The sequence below is a fragment of the Stigmatopora nigra genome, chromosome 5, assembly GCF_051989575.1.
Source record: "Stigmatopora nigra isolate UIUO_SnigA chromosome 5, RoL_Snig_1.1, whole genome shotgun sequence".
Lineage (NCBI taxonomy): Eukaryota > Metazoa > Chordata > Actinopteri > Syngnathiformes > Syngnathidae > Stigmatopora > Stigmatopora nigra.
In genome coordinates, this window is record NC_135512.1 from 8,691,461 (window position 1) to 8,711,707 (window position 20,247).

Here is a 20,247-nt window from a genome sequence, read left to right on the forward strand (position 1 = left end):
GAGAAAAAGCAGTATTAGTGCAAAAAAATGATTGAAAGTGCGGGAGATATATACATCTAACGTCGATTCTATATCAAAATTGAAAAGGAGGGAGACAATTCTGCATATCCACACACTAATCCAATAAACATCCATCACTCCAGAGAAGATGGGCCAGCTGGCGCCAAATTTAGTGTCATTCTATATCATTAAAAAGCATGAGAAAGCATTAGAATCCATCAGAGACAAGGGGAAAAACAGGCTCGTCTGTCTGAGAAATTCAGTGGGGAACATAAAGGAGAAGCAGTAATAAGAAATGTTTGTGTTTTACAAACAACATCATCATTTCATGCACATACTGAAACTTTATAACCAGCTACAAAAGGCTTAAGAGAGTATGGTACATATTTCCATTGCTTGCTCTTGGGGGAAGAAACAAATAAGAGCGATGAGGATGGGATGGATTGGGTAGCATTTTAGTATATTAAACGTTAAGGGAATCAGTGGCATATAGTAGACTGGGAATAAAAAAAAATAAAATAAAGAAAGGAATCAGACATGCTGAGAGTTCAGAGAGGTTTTTTTTCCTGCTACCTTGAAAATCAATACTATGATTTAGAGACACAAAGCCTGGATGGACCGACAGCAAGGATCTACTTCAAATAAATTCACTTCAAAAAATATTTATTCTGGAACAAAGTAGACCCTGACGCAGCGTGTTCTAGCACTCAAACGAGTAGACGAGGCTTAAAAAATAAAATAAAATAAATGAAAAATAAAAACGATCAGAAAAAAAGATGAATTGGAGTGCACGTGCCTATCAAAGACAACGCATGTAGCCAGACTTTAAGTTTATCTGCAGCATATCGAGCCTTGGCAAGAGAAAATTGAGATGCATGCATTGCCTAGTGGGGGGGAACAAAATAAAGGACCTTTGTGGGTATCACTCAGACCATGGCCACTCATTCCTAAACAGATTGCATGTGTGTGTGCGCGTTTTATGAAAAGACTGCCCGTGATCGATACATCACCCCTCATGCAATCAACTCATAGTGTGAAACACAATACCACAGGCTGTATAAGGGAGAGATGGCTGAGAGAAAGCTCTGAATTGAGTGTCTTGGTTTATATCACCAATGAAAATGAATCTATGTTTTGTTTTGCAGGTATCTGGCATTATTTCCATCATGTTCAACCAACAGCAGGACTTTTCAAAAGCCCCTTTCCACACCGCCTGGAGTGGTGACATGGATCCAATGAGACAGTAAAATGACACAGAGCTTTAAAGTAGCCTAGCTGCATGGCACATGTTCCCTACCCCCACCAAAATGCTTCCCTAGGGGGGTGGGGTCCTTCTTCGTCCTCCATCCTTTACTCTGCCTTTCCTGTCTGGGAATTCTCACTGCAAGTCATGCAGAAGCAACCTTTCCACACTGGGACACTAGGAGAAAGCTTCCCCCTCCACATTTGTAGTTGTGGCCTGCGTGTGTACACAATGAACTCCAAATGAACTGCTTGGAATAAAATATTAAAGGTGCAGATGGAGCTGTCCACATGATAAGAACTGCTTGCGACGTGTCATGATCCAAAAGGCCTTGTGTTCATGCGAGCTCAAGCATACTAATGGCTTATCCCCAACTACCACAAGCAAATACTCATTACTTCCATGTAGCCCTTTCAGAGAGCTAATACCCCCAGTGCACAGAGACAGGTCAATGATCTAAGTGCCTACCACCATCTTATGTTTGATTCGGCTATTCTGTATAAGGGTGGCAGGAAAAATATTAGATGCAATACTGGTATGTATCCCGAAAGGCAACCTCTAAATCTTTTTCCACATTCGGAATTGAAGTCGTAAATTCTTTGGTAAATGTTCATTTTAACCAACAAAAAACACAAGAATCTGCTGGGGTTTCGTTACTCAATCAAAAATAAAGTTGCTATTTTTATGATTTCAAATGAATTTTAACAATGGTGTATCGTTCTGAAGAGTTATCTGATTTAAATGCCACCAATGTTCAAATGCTAGATAATTCAAACAGTAAATATGTAATTAAATCGGAATTCTTATACAGTCTCATCTCATTTTCTGTACCACTTTATCCTTACAAGGGTCGTGGCGGGCTGCTGGAGCCTATCCCAACTGACTTCTGGCCAGAGGCGGGGGACACCCTGAATTGGTGGCCTTCCAATCGCAGGGCAAAAGGAGACAAACAACCATTCACGCTAACACTCATAGCTAGGGGCAATTTAGAGTGTCCAATCAGCCTACCATGCATGTCTTTGGAATGTGGGAGAGAACTGGAGTACCTGGAGTAAACCCTCACAGGACCGAGGAGAACAGGCAAACTCCACACAGGTGGACCGACCTGGATTTGAACCTCCCAATGTGAGGCTGAGACACTAACGACTCAGCCGCCAGGCTGCCCTTTTGTACAGTCCTTATATGTATTTCTATGTTTAATAGTAGAAACCTAAACTACTTCACGCCAGTTTTAAAACGCTGGCAACTAGTTGCTAATCATTTCTACAATTAATGCAAACCTAAGTTAATATAATGTTGTTTAATGTGCTGCTCATGAGCATATATTTATTGAAAATGGTACTTAATTAAAATTGTTCAATCATTCATTGTATGATATGAATAGCTCAATATTTACAGTTTTTCTAGCAGTAAAAATTTCAATGACGTTGGCATTGAAATTACAGACAAAAAAATGAAATACAGATGTGCTATACATCGGCCATATAGAGCTATAATAACGGGAAGAAGGCAATAGAGATAAAATATTTGAAAGGAGAGTGGGGGTACGGATCAATGAAACATGGTTTGGATTCAAATGATAGCCACAAAACGCTGTTTTATCTCATTTTCTTCCTGCGCTTGGGCCGCTTCTGTTCTCCTTCGTTGACAAGGACAAAGGCAATTTGTCGAAAAGCCCGAGGTCACTGGTGGTGAAGGCAAACCTTCGTTCTGCGTAATCCCCGGGGATCAGCCTTCCCACAGTACTTTGTCTTCTTGAGTCATTTGTTGCACCGAATCAGAGGAGCGAGTTCCGCAAAACCTAATTTATGTCACACTTTAGCTTCGCTCCAATACATTAGCAACTCGCAGGGTCATGATTCTATCTCCACGGTCATCACCACTGGGATCCTGATCAACATTTCTACTGCATTGTTCATGCAAATCATTACAGAAGCAACATGTGATTGAAAAACAATGAAGGTCCGATTTAAAGAAGAAAATAATGTGCCAGGGTGGCTGTCAGAGTGCTTGCTAAGACAAAGAAGCAAATAAGCTTGTAGAAGTACTGTTTTGCAATTACCGGTATACACTTATAAATAACAAAATAAAAAACTAAAATGAAAAACATGAGGGAAACATGCCAGTTATTCAAAAATGTGTATTAGTACATGCTGTACCTGCCAACACAAGCTTTGATGTGAATGATATTGTTTTTTTATTGTTGCACTTGTATGCATTTTAGTATTTGGGCTTTAGAAAATTGAGATACAGATGTTAATCTGCTTCACAAGAGACACACAACTGTGGAATATCTCTGCTTTCAAACCCACAGGCTTCCTTGTATTTGACATGGATGCCCCCTTCCACTCTCTCGGTGAAACATTTATCAATGCCAGTTTAATTTTCAACAAGAAGTCACCGCAACTGTAGATACAGCACCAAACATGGTGCTTGATAATAAACGCAGTGCTGAACAAGCCCTCAGCTCGATACGGCAGACAGATCTTGCAGAGCTGCCTTGTCTTGTCTCTCTAAGTGTACATGAGGGCAAGCAAAAACATGGTGAGCTAAAGTAAGGATGATGGATATTTTTCACCTTTTCTATCCCCACCCCTTCCATAGAGGTAGCAACGGACATTCTGGCCTGTAGTAGCCGTAGTGAGAGATAATAATGTCATGACCAGCAAATAATTGTATGGCTCAATGGGACATATGCTACATGTCCTTCACCCTAAATGGTCCTTGACCAAACAATGAGATGGCTTTCACTGATGCTGTCATTTACTATTTACAGTTGACACACAACGCACAAGGAGTCCGGCGCAGAGGAAGAACACAGCAGTTATAAAATCTTAACGTGCCATTTTACTTGAATGCACGCATCATAGCGCTTCACTGTAAAACAACAACTCACATCTGTAACCTTTCCTCTCCACTGTGTAAAGGCACAAACAAACTATACGACCCTTATCTGTGTCAGCTGCTGAGAGATTATTGTAGGATGACTCCAAAAATGAGGCACAAGGAGGTTCGGAGCATAGGAAATCCTGCTGATTATTTTTTCTCACTTCTACCTTAATCTCTTTCCCTGCATCTCCTTCATCTCACCGACTCACTCTGTCAGCCTTATTCTTCAGAGAAAATACAACTTTAAGCTTACCATGATGATAAAGGTGACAGGTCCTATGAAACTCCAGATGAAATGATTATCCACACTTAGCCAACACCTGAAAGAGGCAAAGACAGAAAAACATACTTTAGTTTGAGGAAGAGCAATAGATTGCATATTGTCATATGATGGTTATCTGATTGTGTTTCCATCATCAACAATCAATTAATGTGACTGATTTTTTTGTGGTTGAAATTACTTAATTATATTTTTATCAATATTGATGCAAAACCCATTTAGAGATTGACCATTTGTGCAGAAAAAAAACCCTCAGTAGGCCCACTTCATGGTCTTAGTAATGATATGGTCATTAATCTGCATAAAATGTTTAGCTTTTTCCCTGCATAGGGCATTTACAAACAAGAAGTCACATGAAGGTCTTTAAGCAGAAATGCATTATTATAGCCACTGTAAACCCCTCCCCTTTTCAAACCAAAGTGTTGAGTCAGTCAGACACTTTCAAATGGCATGAAAATTTGAATAGCTCAGCTCAGGTAGTTTGTTGCTGCCAACTGGGAATTTGCATAATTGGTTAAGTAAAAACAGATATTTCATTTTTTTGTGCCATAAAATAAGTCCAAATGATTTCCTTACGATTTTTCTGTTCCATAGCTTCTGTAGTCGATTGCTGCAGACACCCCCACTACGATGAGGGGAAAGAGGTAACCAGAGACGTAGTAGTACTTTTTCCGCGAGTATTCACTTTCAAAGACCTCAACGAGCATGAGGTATAGCTGGACTCCTTCTAAACACATCCATGAGAAGGAAGCCAAGAAGAAGAAGTGAAGGATCCCAGCAATGATAGCACAGCCAATCTGAGTAAAAACAAATATTCATATTAAAAATATATGCAACTGATCCAAAAAATACATTCTCTTTTAAATTAGAGTTCACATTGAATGAGTGAAAGATGAAGATGAAATAAATAGATATCAGCATTTTTAAGAAAATTGAATAGTCCAAAAGTGAGATTACAATTGGGGGAAAACACATTCATTTTATCTGGAAACATATAACGAAAGAGTGTATTAGGTGAGAAAACAAAACATGAAAGAAGTGAAACCATGGCGGCTTTAAATGAAAAACAACCCAAAAAAACAGGGGTTAAGCACAGCTTGTTAGTTCTCTACAACAATAACGGTGCTGTCTTATTCATGACATGTTATGGATCAGATGAGAAGCTTTGGAACAAACAAAACGTAAAGTCTCATCCATTTAACCCTGAAGTCTTTTGATTTCTTTTGGGATTTGTGAGGCGATAACATGGAAGCAAACAAATGCAAAGTAAAGCATTAAGAAACACACCCTCATCCTTACCCTGGACTCTGTCATATCAATACCAATTAGGAATATCAACTCTGCGAGAAAGAGATTGATGCAGAGGTTTTTGTGAATGGTATTGCGATCACTCTGTAGGCCTCGGAAGAAGCAGAACGTGAAGATGCTCATGCTTAGACAGACAAGCGAAACAACGATCCCCACACGGGTGATGATAGTCAATAGCAGCTCATGTGATCTGTTGACCTATAAGAAAGATGTAAAAAACATAAGTTAAAAGATATTTTAAACAACAAGATGTGTTGTTTGCATTTCATGTTTACAACGTTTGAAGTTTTCTTATAAAATATTTCTGTAAATATACAACAACCTTCTATATAAGGTTTTACCTTTCATGAGTGGTCAAACCATAGCCTTGCACAATGATAGGGTAATTACAGAACACTTTTACACTGAAAGCATTTAATGGAGGGTGTTATTATGACTGCTGTTGAAAGTATTTGAATATCTCCTGGCTCAGCAATTCATACTTAAGTGTTTTAACTTTTGGACCTTTCAAGGGTCAAAGCTGATTACGTACTAACTTCACTTTTTGCATCCAGTATCATTTGGACTAAATTTATACAGTAGAAATAAATTAACTACATTCCCTTAGGTCATTAAGTTAAAACAGCCATCTTACATCACAAATAATAATAATAAAAATTGAATATTGAGACAGACCAATGGCACTCATACATATCGATAAAAATAAACATTTTTTCTTCTCGGGTTAAGATGTATTCAGATGTGATACCCAGGCAGATTCAGATACATTCAGAGAATGTACATGTTTTGATTTGAGGAAAAAATTCAAACATACTGAATGTCACAGAATGTAAAAATTCCATACCGGGATTTTTCGGTGGGCCATAAGAATGGCAAAGTTAGTTAGGTGACTGCAGGAGCAGGAGGTGTGTGTTTTATTAGACTCAAGCAGCTTGCAGCCTTGCGTGGACCAGTGTCCCATCATACTCCTCTCGGAATAATTCCAGAAGGAGCAATTGGAGTTGAAGTAGTGCTCCATCTGCAAGATAACAAGATATATGCTAAAGTGTCCCAATAATTGACTGACTGAAATTGAAGTAGATGAACAACACAAAGGCCATTTACCCCCTGCTTGTACAAAGTATTTTTCCGCACTGATACGGATGAGGATTTCTCACTTCACAGCTCTTATGAAGCCATTCATATGTTGTATCTCATTTAGCACATGCTTAGCAAATCAAGCTGAGGATTCTTGGATATATGAGGCTTTAATAACGGTAGCACATAATTGTTTGACGCCATGTCTTTGGAATTGCATAATTTCTCTGATAAAGAATGGAATCCTGCTTGGCCCTCTGGGAACTCAGTGACAACTTTAAAAGAAGAGAGATAATTGGTCCTGCAGTAATTTCATCCTAGATTGTACAGCTAATCTTGGAGGTAATTTCCACCCACAATAAAAGAAAATGGATATCATTTATATCCCAATGTTGATTAAAGAATTAGTTTTCATTAAGAATTCACTTAGGATCCATAGACTGCTTTAATTTGATGTTCAGTGACTTAAATAAACTGGAGACTGACCTAGTCAGACATTTAGAATCGAAATTCATCTTTCTGTCTGCTGTGTAACTAAATTTTACAGGGTGTGTGTGTGTGTGGGGGGGGGGGGGGGGGCATGCCCCATTACTCACATCTATGTGCTGCAGCGTAAAAACCACTGGGTCATTGATGAAGACTCGGCTGGATTCTTTGTTTATTGAGGCAGCGATGATGTCAGAGTTGACGGACACATTCCGCCCATACGCATCATTGGCCATCTTAATGGTAGAGTTTTCTGTACTGAGGAATTGGCCTAGGTTCTTGTAGAGAACAAACACCAGCTTGGCAACACCTAAATTGATGAAAACAGAACAGGACAAATTGAATCTTACTGTGTGAGGAAATTTCTTCTTTCTTGTCATTTTTTTTTAAGCAATGATTTTTACCCTTTCAAAGACCTTACCATTGCGACTGTTTAGCTTGACAGTATTAGCTGAAAGCTGAATGGAGATACCCCCTTTGTTGGATTGTGGGAATTTAAAATCTTGTACTTGACCATCTGTGCTGAGTACGTAGACATCCAGGACTGTCAGGGGAGGAATCGGAAGACGGCCGTCAACAGAAGAAAACAAAAAACACCAGTCATAACAAGGTGTTTAATTAGCTATGTGACTATAAGGCTTCACAGAGATATGGATATTGATGTAACACTTTCTTTGATAGCCCTGCAGTTGTAATACTGCAAACCTACATTAAAACTGTATCTATATATCTTTGTAATACTCCTCCTTAACGAAGCAATGAAAAATTACACTAAAAAATGAAGCCGTGTGTGCACTTTAATTACGACAATTGCCACAATGTGGGGCAGAGAACGAGGCTGTGGTTAAACAATATTCATTAATCTATAAAGTTACAAGCTCTATTTATGAATTAGGCATATATAATCACAGAATCTAGCTTCTTCAACTGATATTCTTCATTTTGTCAGTTAACATCTTTGTGCTGTTTTCTGATATTGAGACGCTTCTGAAAACAGTCTACTATTTATGCCACCTTCATAACAAGTATTTCATTTAATCACACTATTTTAAGTGGAGCTGACGTCAATCTAGAACGCCTGTCAATTTACTATTTCCAACTCACTTATATTGTCTGCAGGAACTTTGACGATGGTGGGCTCCATTAGGTTGTCGGCTAGGACAAAGGCGCCTTCCTCCAAGGTGTCCAGTAACATGGTGGCGGCATGCGTCTGCTCCGTGCTGTTCATGTCCTGCCAGGACTTTAAAGCTTCTGGTCGAAGCAGATTGTTTACCGTGTCCACAATGGCCTGTGACAAACCATAGGACAAAGTGAAGACCAAAACCAACTACACCGAGTTAGGGAAACATCAACATAATGAAGCACATGTGAAAGGGAGCATGCAGACGCTGATGAATAAAAAGCTGAGCAAAAGCAACAAATTAAAGAACATAACATGATCAGACAGTAAATTACATATATTTACCAGCCCTCAATAACTATGCAGGTTGTAATAGGCATGGCATGATGAAAAGAGAGTGGCAAACTAAAATTATGGAATACAAGGTCAGGCAGATTCTGTTTCTTTTTCAAGAATGTCTCATCAGGGTATCCTCTCGTCAAACAGTAGAGAGCGATCAGGTCTGGCACAATAGTGACATATTAATTCGAATCCATGATGACAATTCAAGAGCTTTATTCAATTCACTCTACTGCAATTGGAAAAGTTGGCTTGTTTATAGAAACAGTCTACTTCCTGATCTTAAAGTTTATGCTCTATCTAGACCCACCTCCCGCTAAAATTGGGGGCTGAACTATACCATAATGTGCATTTAAATGAAGTTTCTCCATCACTAGATCAATATGTCTAATCAAGTAATCAATGCCAGTGTTGGATAATGTAGATGATGCAGTCCATGGCGAGGGCATCTAAAGTGGTGTGTGCATCAAATATGGCAGGTATCAGATAAAGCTGAGTAATCACTCCACATGCCAGAACTTCCGTAGCCCTGTCAGTAAGTATAAGGACATGGTATTGACAAATTAATTTAGATATCCTCTTCATTTATTATGTAATCAATAAGTGGTTGAGCAAGTTGAAGTAATTATTCATCTTACGAAGATATTTTGGACATATCCAAACATTGATGGCAATAGTAAGGGAGTTTGTCACTCATTGTGCCCGACTGCAAAATGTGAGGTCCATAAACGTTTGTTTCCATGGCTTTGGTAAAACTACCGTATTTTCCCGCACTATAAGGTACACCAGATAATAAGGTGCACATTTGATGAATGGCCATGGCCTTAAAATCAGTTTCATATATAAGGCAAATCGGATTATAAGACACAGTAGTAGTAGTGGTGGTCGTAGAGATAGTGATGGTAGTAGTATAAGGAGATTGTGTTATACGTCTAGTGGACGCAGCTGTATTAGTAGTGGTTAGAAGTTATACATCAACTAGATGGAGCTGTCCTTAAGGGAATTTCATCTAACAATTAAACAATATTGATCAAAAATGTAAGTAAGGCGCACCAGATTATAAAATACACTGCTGGCTTTTGAGGAAATTGAAGTATTTTAGTTGCGCCTTATAATGCAGAAAATACGGTAAGTTTGAATGAAACAAGTAATGGTTCATGTTATCAACCCCATTTAACACCTTCACCCTCAGAAATATTGTATAAGATGAAAAGACAAAACACCTCAGAGTCCCTAAAATTATTCACAGAAGACTGGACAGAGTTCTAGGAGGTGAGGGAAGACATGTAGTATCTACACAATATTTGGTGCCTTTAGGGTTATGGTTCTAACACTGTGACAAATACTTTGGAACATATTGGGAGGTATTTGTCCTTTCATCATGCATTTAGTCCTTCCCCATACACAAGGGTGGCTTGTGACTTTGCTCAATCTGTTTTAATATCGTCCCAAAAGACAGATCTGCATGGAGGAAGGTGTTGACTTTGGTGGCAGGCAGAGGACGGTGACGTCCCTTGTGGTGGAGTGATATATTTGGACAAAACACTCTGATGCATAAACACAACCTGACGGGATTCATGGAAAAAAATAAGTTTGGCCTAAGCATCCTGATTACCCAGGTGGAACAAATTGCACCCATTTAGACAAAACAATTACTCCTATGACCTGAAACCTGTTATGTGAAATACAAGCTCAAGTTGTGACTATGCATATGATAATGTCAGGTGATGGTTGTCCTTTAAAAAAATGTATATGTATTGTGGGATTAGTTTTCAAATAATGTTATTGCAATAACCCTGAAAAATGACCAAAGCAACACGAACAAGTGTAATTTAAGGACAAAATATAGCGGACTGGATTTTAAGACTCCCGATGTGCAATCTTGGGCCAGAATTTAGATAAACCCTTAATAGGAAAATGTATGAGACGGTGCAAACTTTGCAGTTGGAAATGATTACATTGTGTACATTTGACTTGAATGTAGAGGTAGTTGTGTGTATGGAAGTAAATTAAAACCAACATAGGGAAGAACAAATGCTTATTGGTTAAACATAAGATAAAATATAACAAACAAAAAGGTTCATGCTGTAGATTGTGAGCTGATTTTATAGCACAGGCATAAAGGAGGAGGCGGCAGCAAGCATGGGGTTTCGGGGGCAAGAGCATTGCTCCAGTACCTTCATGTATGCCCTGCATGTCCTTTCTCGTTTTTGAAGCTTTTTTTGTTTGTTTGTTTTAATTCAACAAGAAAAAGAAGAGATAAGACAGAGAAAGACAAATGATTTGAAGTCTATAAGTAAGCCTGGCAAAATGGATACACAACCCATCTCATGAATGACTTCTACATTCTTAACTGAATGTCAATGAATAATGAGGCATTTGGATGATGTTGATCAATGCATAAACTGTATGAGTCTGTAATATTGTTATTTCTTATACATTAGACATTAAAAACAAAGGAGGCAGATTGACACCCATATGTAGCAGAATCTTGACACCCATATGTAGCAGTATCTCAGAAATTCTGTCATGAGTTACATGAATTAGAGTGTGGTACAAAACATGCCTCTAAAGCCTAGAAATCCTTGAAGGTCAAACTACCATTATGCAAGACATAACATTTATATCTAATCTCCAGTCGGATCTGCCTTTTTCTTTACTCTTTTGGTGGATTTTATAATATGAAATACATTATACATTAATATTACAAAGTAAAACTGTGATCATGACCATAAATATTTGAAGCATGCTTTTATTCTAGGAGAGATATCAATATTAGTAGTCAAGAAGGTTGACATTTTGAGAAGATGTTCTTTTGAACAGGAAAATGCTAGTATCAAAAGTGTAGGTAATACAAACTCCAACACTTCATCAAAATGCCTTAAAGCAAGTATTGCTTAAAAAGCTTATCAGTTTTGCAAATGTAATGTTATTTTTTGCCTCTGTATCTAAGACAAGAAACCTTTTACACACACTGTTTTAAAAGTGCAGGTAGTTTCCCAGCTCAGCAGCATGTCTAAAAACGGATATTGGAAAAAATGTACCGAAAAATAGCTTACTACTAAGGTTTTATGAAGTAAATAGAGTCTACAGAAAATGTCAATATAACTGAAATGCAATTGTTCCCTGACCGCATCAGTGTTCAAAGTTGAAAAAGAAATAAATAAAAAAGAAAGTGCAGGACGTTTTGAGGATCAGCAACATTTATTTTCAAATTTAACTTAAAGATGCTGCTGAGTCGAGCAAAAATGACCGAGCTGCAAATTGATCTCTTACCAGGTGCCAGATTAGTAAAAAAAAAGTTAGTAAAATGTTGTAGTGAGTTTTGAGGGATCCACTTGGTTCTTTTTCTTTTAACAGGCTTTTTAACATACCTTATTGAAGCTTCGTCCTGCAGAGTCCTTCTCACTAGGTCTGAGTTCCTGCAGCTGTGCATCCAGGATGTCTACCAGCTGTTCCATGAGGCGCACAGAAGAGCTGACGTCTCCTGCGTAGATGGGACTTTTCGTGTGCTTTGATAACTCGTTAGCGAGGTTTGCTGCATTTTCACCACTACGGATCTGCAGGGAGGGAGCATTAGCGTTGTTTACAAGCATGCATAGAGACATGGAGCTATTAACAACCTTGTTCCTAACTACTTCCACCTGCAGTAGAGTGCAAATAGGGTATTTTACTGGACGGCTGTTTATGATAGATACAATACACCGCTGTCATGAAAATGTTGGTGTTAGATAATTGACGTAAAATCAGCTGCCTATTTTGCATACCTAGCTTCTCATTTTATTTTTGAAGTAATAGTGCTCACTGCCAAGACAAACATAAACATTTCACACTCACCTTCTGGGCTACCTGGTTAACCCAGTGAGAGGTACAGTTGCTGAGATCAGGGCCCTTAGGGTGCCAGGCCCCAGTGGAACGGACACATAAATAAGATGCTGTGCCTTTAAGGAAAAACAAGGGCAAAAGCACAATCAAACAAAGCTATGTAGTTCTTTAAACCCTAAACCATGTCAATTTTTGTTCATAATTAGTATAGTTTCTGTCCTAATTAGTAAGGCGGCCAAAAAAAGAATTTCACACTCAATCCAAAGAGAGTACATGAGTTCTATGCACAAACAGCTGAGCCTGCAACAGACCCATTACTGATTGCTTAATTATGTTTGGCCATGGCAACGGTAAAAGGCACTCTATTAGAAACTGTCTTCACTAAGTCCGTACACACTCATTAGGCTTCTACACATTGGGGGACATGGAACATTGACATATCAGACACATCTAGAAAACTTGGCTGTGCTCTCAAGGGGCTCAAAATGCTGGCAGGCTCATGAGATGAGATGGGCCCTGTTTACCTCGTGTTCCTTTGGGACAAGGTCGCTCTACCAGCATGCCCCGCTGGGTCTGAGGCCACATGATCTCCCTTCTCTCGGTGGCCTCACAGTAGCGCTCGGGCAAAGGGAATGACTCAAGGGGCGGAGGGGAAACAGTCTGCAAAATCACAGGAGGGGGCCTGGCAGCTCCCTTGCTGCCCTCTCTGGGCCCTGTGGTGGTCGTGGTGTTGTTGGCCACTCCCCGGTGCACTGTGGTTGTTGTGGTGGTGGTTGTAGTTCTCAGAGGCTGAGGGGACACGGTGGCCTGAGATAAAAATGGACCTGCAATAACACCAGATGAGATTGTATAAGATTACACAATGTATATCTTACTGAAACCGATTTAAATTGAAAACTTAGAAAGCATGATTCACATTAATTAATCAAACTAGAAAACATGTTATGCTGTGCTGGTGCGCTTTAAGGTCAACTCATTATTGTGGCACCCCCGCAGTCCTTAATGTGGAATATATCAACTATAGTGGTAAAATTTTAGCAGCTAGTCAACACTGGACCTTCTAGTGGGCAGATGCCCACCCTTGTGTGCTGCTTAAAAGTTAATGGGTCGACCCAAAGGTAACATTTGTTACTTTTTTCTCCTTTCCTCGCCATGTTCAACACTCGAATGCTTATACATCCAACCATTCCGGTGTGTGAATTGCAGCTAAGTGCTTTGTTCAACAAGCGTATTTGCCTTCCCGTTGACGACAGCTTATATATGACACTCCGTCTGCAGTGAACAAGACAATAATTATAGTATTTTTTTCCCCTGGCTCACAGTCATTTCTGCTTGGTATATTGTGAGGGATGGATGATTAAATTTCACTGGAGCAACAAAAAATGTGTGTTGCCGAGCTACCTCAACACCCTTTTCTGCAACTTTAATTCTGATAAGGGAGGTGTGCAGTGACTCAAGCAATGTCACACGCAAACAAAAAACATATGTTTCAGTCCCAAGAAAGGAGAAAATGTGACACAACACTCCTTACATTGAACATGACTAACTATGATAAGCACTCGGCTAAGCTGTAACTAGAAATACTTAAACAATGACACTGAACAAATGATAGCCCCATTACATATAAATTAACTACGAAACAAAAATGTCAAGATATTTGGAGGTACGGTTGAAAAAGGGGCATCTTTTATCACTGGCAGGGCCCTTAATTGGGATGCAATGTGCACGGCATATCTAATCCTATTTGAGTACTTTGATTTTCTCCATTAGGCTGCCTGTGGAGCGTACGGCGAGAGTCACTGCTGCAGCACGCCAACTGAGCCTGGCTGCTTGAAGCGGCGTAAACCCCTGTGGTGAAAACATCGATGAGACAACCTGACAGCGAGCCAGTAAAGGTAGGACGGAGCAGGACACGAAAAGCTAAGGGATAAGAGTAGGGGATGGAGCATGTTCTGGTCATAAATATAAACCTGATCAAATTTGGTACGGTTGGGGAAGGAGAAGGCAGCCTCTGGCTTCAAACTGGATTGGAAGAGAGACAGAAAACACCCACATTTCTATATTGTTCTCCACTAGATAATTTGAGTGACTGAAGCATGCAAACCCTCTTATCCAACCTTTAGGCACAAACCCTAATATCAATGTCATCCTTCAAGGCAGTCTTAACCTTATTAAACAACATTAAATTCTATTGACCTACGTACAGTCATTTTTAGGCTGATATACTTTAAAACACGCACTATATCAGATGTGCTTGTTGGCTTTAATCTACGAATCATACAGCCCTTCATGTGTGGGGAATGCCTATAAAAATAAAATGAAACAGTCTGCAGTTTGGCAGAGTTTTTCAAGATAATGATCTGGTGATTCATGGCAGTAGATCAACGCGACATTCACCGTAATCCAAGTACATTCTTCTGGCATGTCAATTTACAACTATCTCTTGTCAGCATATTTCATTCAACTGAGAAGCTATTTAAGACATCCAATCCTATTACATCATAAAATATACGTAATTCACATTCTCCCCATTTGTTTTTGCGATTGACGCAGACAATGCAACAAACTGTTATTATTATACAATGACACATCCATGTACACTGAGTTCAGTTCCCTTAGCAGCATTCATTAACTATACGTAGTGCCTTGTGGAAAAGCAGAACATAGCACATTAAAGGCCACATCTAGCAAGCAGCTCATGCTTCATGAGTTGGTAGTTAGGACCAGCCTAAGGCAAAATGTGAAGACAACCACAACGGTCCATTTGATCAATTCAAGGTAATGGGCAGAATAAAATGTGTTGTCTTTGAAAGAAACTGTCATCCAGGGTTAGGCGACATGATTAAGGATTTTATTGGAAAATAAATAAATTAAAAAAACATCAACCAAAAAACTGACCACTCTGGCAGCTGTGCAAGGACAAGCGAATCCCAAAAATGAAATGTCCAACTGAATGAAAAACTTTTTGCAACGAGTATTAATTAAACTACTAAATGAATCCTTTAGGGAGATCATAATGCAAATCAACTTTCCTGTATGAGAAAGAGGCTTAAGTGAATGCAGTGTGTACTGCCTACAAAGATTTATGCATCAACGATGAAGCCACTGATCATCGATATTGGTGTAGACTGAGTTCACTGCCTGTCTGCAATCCAGACAACAGCTAATAATTTTGTTATCTCTGTGCAATAGCTGAGTTTAATTTAATTAAATAAAATAAATAATGATTTAATCCAAATGTAATATAATTGCTTCTTTTTCACTGAAATCGAATGGGCAAGTTTTTTTGTCACTTGTGTAGTCAGTAAGTCTGCCAACAAACGGATTTTGAGCTTTGTGTCATAAGAAGGACAAGATCCTTAATCACAATGTACGTGGTGCTGCATTATGCCCAAGATATTCTTCTTCTTACCAGTTATAAATGGATTGCATGCAACAATATTCTCCAAAGCACTGTTAATATCTAGATCAAGGCACTTTTTAACATATTTCTGCATTTCCACACTAACATGTTGCACTCGAGTACAGCTGTGTTATTAAGTGGTGTGAAATACCTAATTAAGGTAAACAACTAATGTCAGACAATGAGACGGGAACGCAAAAGAGGAAAGTGAGGACAATAACTTCAATGTTGAATGTACTTAGTGTACTAGAGAGCAGACACAAAGATGTGCACGTACATCTCATTACTGACATTATCAGTGTCACATACACAGACAACAACAACAATATCTAAGAGGGCTCTCCCTCTGTAAAGCCAGTCTTCATAAAATTGGTTGAAAAATTGAACACCACAGCATTCAATTTTTTTGATAACCTAAAAGGTAGCTCCAATATTTTAAAAAATCCATTGTGCATTGATCTCACAATGGACAAAAATCACATATATCGTGTGTTATCTCTTCACTGATTCAATGCAAGTGGATTTAACAAACTATGCATTTGCCTCTGGAGTTGTAGCAAATTAACTAACATTATATATCACATTGATGAAGAAATAAAATACCCTTAACTTTAAGCCTTATTCTAAACCTAAAGACATTTGAAACAATGCCAACTTTGCATCAAAAGTGAAATTATTGCGCACATGACACTCAATGACCTGTGTAACAAGTTCATTTGTCATAATTCATTCATATTTATGACATGATTATGAGAATCTTGTTACATAGCCATAAGAAACATTCCAATAAAGTGTAACCGAAAGGCCTGACAGAACCTTGTTATAGTGTATGCTGTATTTTTAAAGAACATAAACATTTGTGACAACTTAATAGATCCAGGATTTCCTCACTGAGATGATGCAATGGGCCAGGTAAAAAAAAAAAAAAACTTTAGTTTGAAATGATTAAATCATAAATCAAGCTTGCTAAATGCAAACAACTGGTGTCTGTGGCAGACAATATATTTCTGACAATAATCAATTATTACAGATTACAAATTGAATATATTGTCGTTGAATAATACATATGGCTACATATTAATCAGAATTTCATGTGAAAATATATCCCCTATTAAAAAATAATTAAATAAAAGGATATTGACCTCCTCACCTTAGGCCCAAAAATTAGATGGGATAAGCTCTAGCACCCCCCGTGACCCTTGTGAGGGTTCAGAAAATGAATGAATTAATTTAATGTCATACACTTATTGTATTAGAGCCAGTAAGTCCCTAAAAGCAAGGGGAAAATAAAAAATACACCCCAAACAAGAGTTTAAAGCTCAGTAGGATAATCTAAATCTCCCCTAATCCACTTTGAGACGACGGTCAAAAAGTGTTGCTTTTTCAGTTTCCAGTCATGGCACAATAGGATACACATTTTATCATTATTACACAGCATAAACCTGCATACATTTCTCCACTTTCATGAGAGTAATCGCCAGGTGATTTAACGTGAGAAATGTCTGAAAGAGGGCTGGCCATTTTTTGGGAATTATACTTATGTAATTTTTTCTAAGGCTCTTTGGTGATAAAAGCCTAGTAATAGGGGAGATACCATTAATATTAAAAGTGAATATAACAGCAATCCTGACTAGTCTGGTGATGCGTTAGTAAAGAAGCCTTGCTTGGTCTTTTACTGAGAATTGAGAAAGCGTATAATAAAGAACTCAGTAGCTTTTGGGTTATGATCAGTGATACAGTTGCAAATCTTTTCTTCTTATTGTTGCAACTATATCTCACCCTTACATTTCAGTTTGTTCTTTAATTATACTCTAGACTTATGGAATTGTTCTTCACTAGAAAGCAGAGCTGTAAATCAAAACACTATGTTGGTGATGTATTCAGATATCTGCCAATAACAGCGATAATACCCAAAGGAAATTGGATTACATGTCTTTCACTCTCTGTGCATCTGCGGATGGAAAGTGGGAAAAACCTCATTTGATTGCTTGTGTATCAGCACAACATATGAAAAAGCATAAGGACAAAAAAAAAAAGAAAAAATAAGATCCAACTAATAATTTCCGCCAGAATCATCTGCATTAGAAATGGGGCAAAAATATATACTCCATGTTCACATCTCACGGAATAGAACCTAGTAGCTATATGTCAGTTATTGCTGTCTTTATTATTTCCCATACATCAAATGTGAATTTTTGAGGAGATTTATATATTACAAAGTAATCAACACCTTGACATCAAAATAAAAAGAACAGACATAGCAGACATAACAGCTGCCAGAGTACTGCTTGCCCGACCCCTCCCGCAGCTTTTCTTTGGACTGTAAGTGCCTCAAATTTCAAGTATTAACTCCAAATGTGCCAAGCAAACTGATATTTAATGCTTGGCAGACAAGGGGAAGTCTATTTTTGGGAAGACTATACACACGCTCAAATGCTGATGCACCCATGCCCGCATGCCTTCCACACACATTTTGCAATCAGAAAAGTAAAAAATAAGGCTGACCAAAATGAGTATTTTACTACTCAGACAGTAATCAAACCAAAGACTGCAGATCCTGTTGGCTGTAAAGCTCAGTGGAACTATAATCATGCCCTTTATGCTTGCTCATTCATGTAAAACAACACTTGCGTGTAAATCTTGACCCAAGGTTTTTATCATTCAGCCTCAGTTTTAAGCCCTTGAATACATGTCACTTCAGAATTTAGGAAACCCTCTTGAAGTGTAGTTGAGCAAAAGTGTGGTAAAATAGGAAGCGTTTGGGCAGACGACAACTGGCCTATATGTCTTATGATGTTACGTGCAAAAAACAGGTGATGTGTCTCAGTCCCTGAATTTAAGATGAATTTAACAGACATTAAGTTGCTTTCCCATAGCATTACATCACAAAGCTGTGAGCAGAACTTTAAATCCACAACGAAGGATTTTATTACTTCAGTTAACTTTCCCCACATACCACAACTTTGCGTGATGACTTATGATGCAGGCAATTCAAGTATGAGAGCAGATAAAAAAAGGTACATGGGAAAAACAAGTGACAGGGGGCAGTAAAAGCTGACCTTTGTACATTGTCATTCCTTTCCATTGCTAGGGTTAGCTTGTACTTCACAGTTTTAGTTATCTCTAGTAAGCTGAGATGAAATTCTACCCATCATGCGATGTGTAAAGACCAGGTGGCAATTTAGAAACCTTCAACAAGACTTCTGCATTTGTTCACATAAAGGGCATTTCAAAATGCCTTCTGCTATACAGTTTGTGCATGTGTGTAATATGTATATATATATATGTATGTGTATATGTATATATATGTATGTGTATATGTATATATATGTATATGTATATATATGTATATGTATATATATGTATATATGTATATATATGTATATATGTATATATGTATATATATGTATATATGTATATATATGTATGTATATATATATGGATATGAAAAATGCACACTGGAATGAAAACTAAGATTATTGCAACCATGGAAAACAAGTTCTCAGAAACAGATTAAGTGCAATAATGTACTGCAGTTAACAAAAATCATGTATTGAACTTAACATAAAAAAATAAATAAACAAGACATGCGTGATGGCCTTCTTTCTGAAGTTTCCCAAAGGCGCAGCGAAGGATTTACTTAAATCCTGTCATTTAGTCTGCGATGCTCATCTGGAATGATTTAAACAGTTTGATGAGGGCTTTAGATCTGACTTTAGGAATTGTGTCAAAAAAAAAAAAGCCTACCAATTGCCAATGTGGATATACCCTCTCAAATGAGGGGTGCGAACATTGAAATAAGTTGCAGTTTAGACAGTCATCATTTTTTTGTGTGATTTCCAATAGAATATAGTGAATATGTCCATGCTAAATTGCCCAGGGTTTTACAGTGTAAGGCAGTAATTCAAAATTCAGTCCAGCTACACTAATACAAATAAATACATAAGTAATTCTAATATTCATTTAAATGCTTATTCAACAGTTTAAAACGACATTTCAGAGCTTGCCATGTCTGAAGTCCCCATAGAATTGGTTTATTATCACATTTATTTGAGAAGGAAACAATTTAGTCAAATTAATGATTTTGCTAAAAAGAACAAACATGAAAGAATACATTATTTTTTTAGTTCCTGTATAAAAAAAGAAACAAAGGCAAAGAGCCATGAGTGAAGGAGTGGATTATAATGTGTCTGGTCAAAGCCAGGCAAGGGACTTACTGACTCATTTTATGTCCACTTCCAGTGGAGATGCTTGTTGGATGTGACCCCATCCACTCC

General features: G+C 38.1%; 1 protein-coding gene across 36 annotated transcripts in view; it reads right to left on the minus strand.

Annotated features, from left to right (window-relative positions):
- Positions 1 to 20,247, minus strand: part of adgrl2a (adhesion G protein-coupled receptor L2a) — a 163,322-nt gene that overhangs the window by 11,159 nt on the left and 131,916 nt on the right. For 29 of the 36 annotated variants that reach the window (XM_077716758.1, XM_077716759.1, XM_077716790.1 and 26 more), the window contains 11 exons: positions 13,092 to 13,391; positions 12,580 to 12,683; positions 12,117 to 12,302; positions 10,920 to 10,958; positions 8,388 to 8,571; positions 7,705 to 7,827; positions 7,394 to 7,593; positions 6,565 to 6,738; positions 5,712 to 5,918; positions 4,989 to 5,209; positions 4,386 to 4,452 (listed from right to left, as the gene is read on the minus strand). In XM_077716758.1, coding sequence (XP_077572884.1) covers positions 4,386 to 4,452; positions 4,989 to 5,209; positions 5,712 to 5,918; positions 6,565 to 6,738; positions 7,394 to 7,593; positions 7,705 to 7,827; positions 8,388 to 8,571; positions 10,920 to 10,958; positions 12,117 to 12,302; positions 12,580 to 12,683; positions 13,092 to 13,391 — 1,805 coding nt within the window. The remainder of the gene's footprint in view (positions 1 to 4,385; positions 4,453 to 4,988; positions 5,210 to 5,711; positions 5,919 to 6,564; positions 6,739 to 7,393; positions 7,594 to 7,704; positions 7,828 to 8,387; positions 8,572 to 10,919; positions 10,959 to 12,116; positions 12,303 to 12,579; positions 12,684 to 13,091; positions 13,392 to 20,247) is intronic. The other 7 variants (XM_077716791.1, XM_077716788.1, XM_077716770.1 and 4 more) reach the window with 1 other exon arrangement.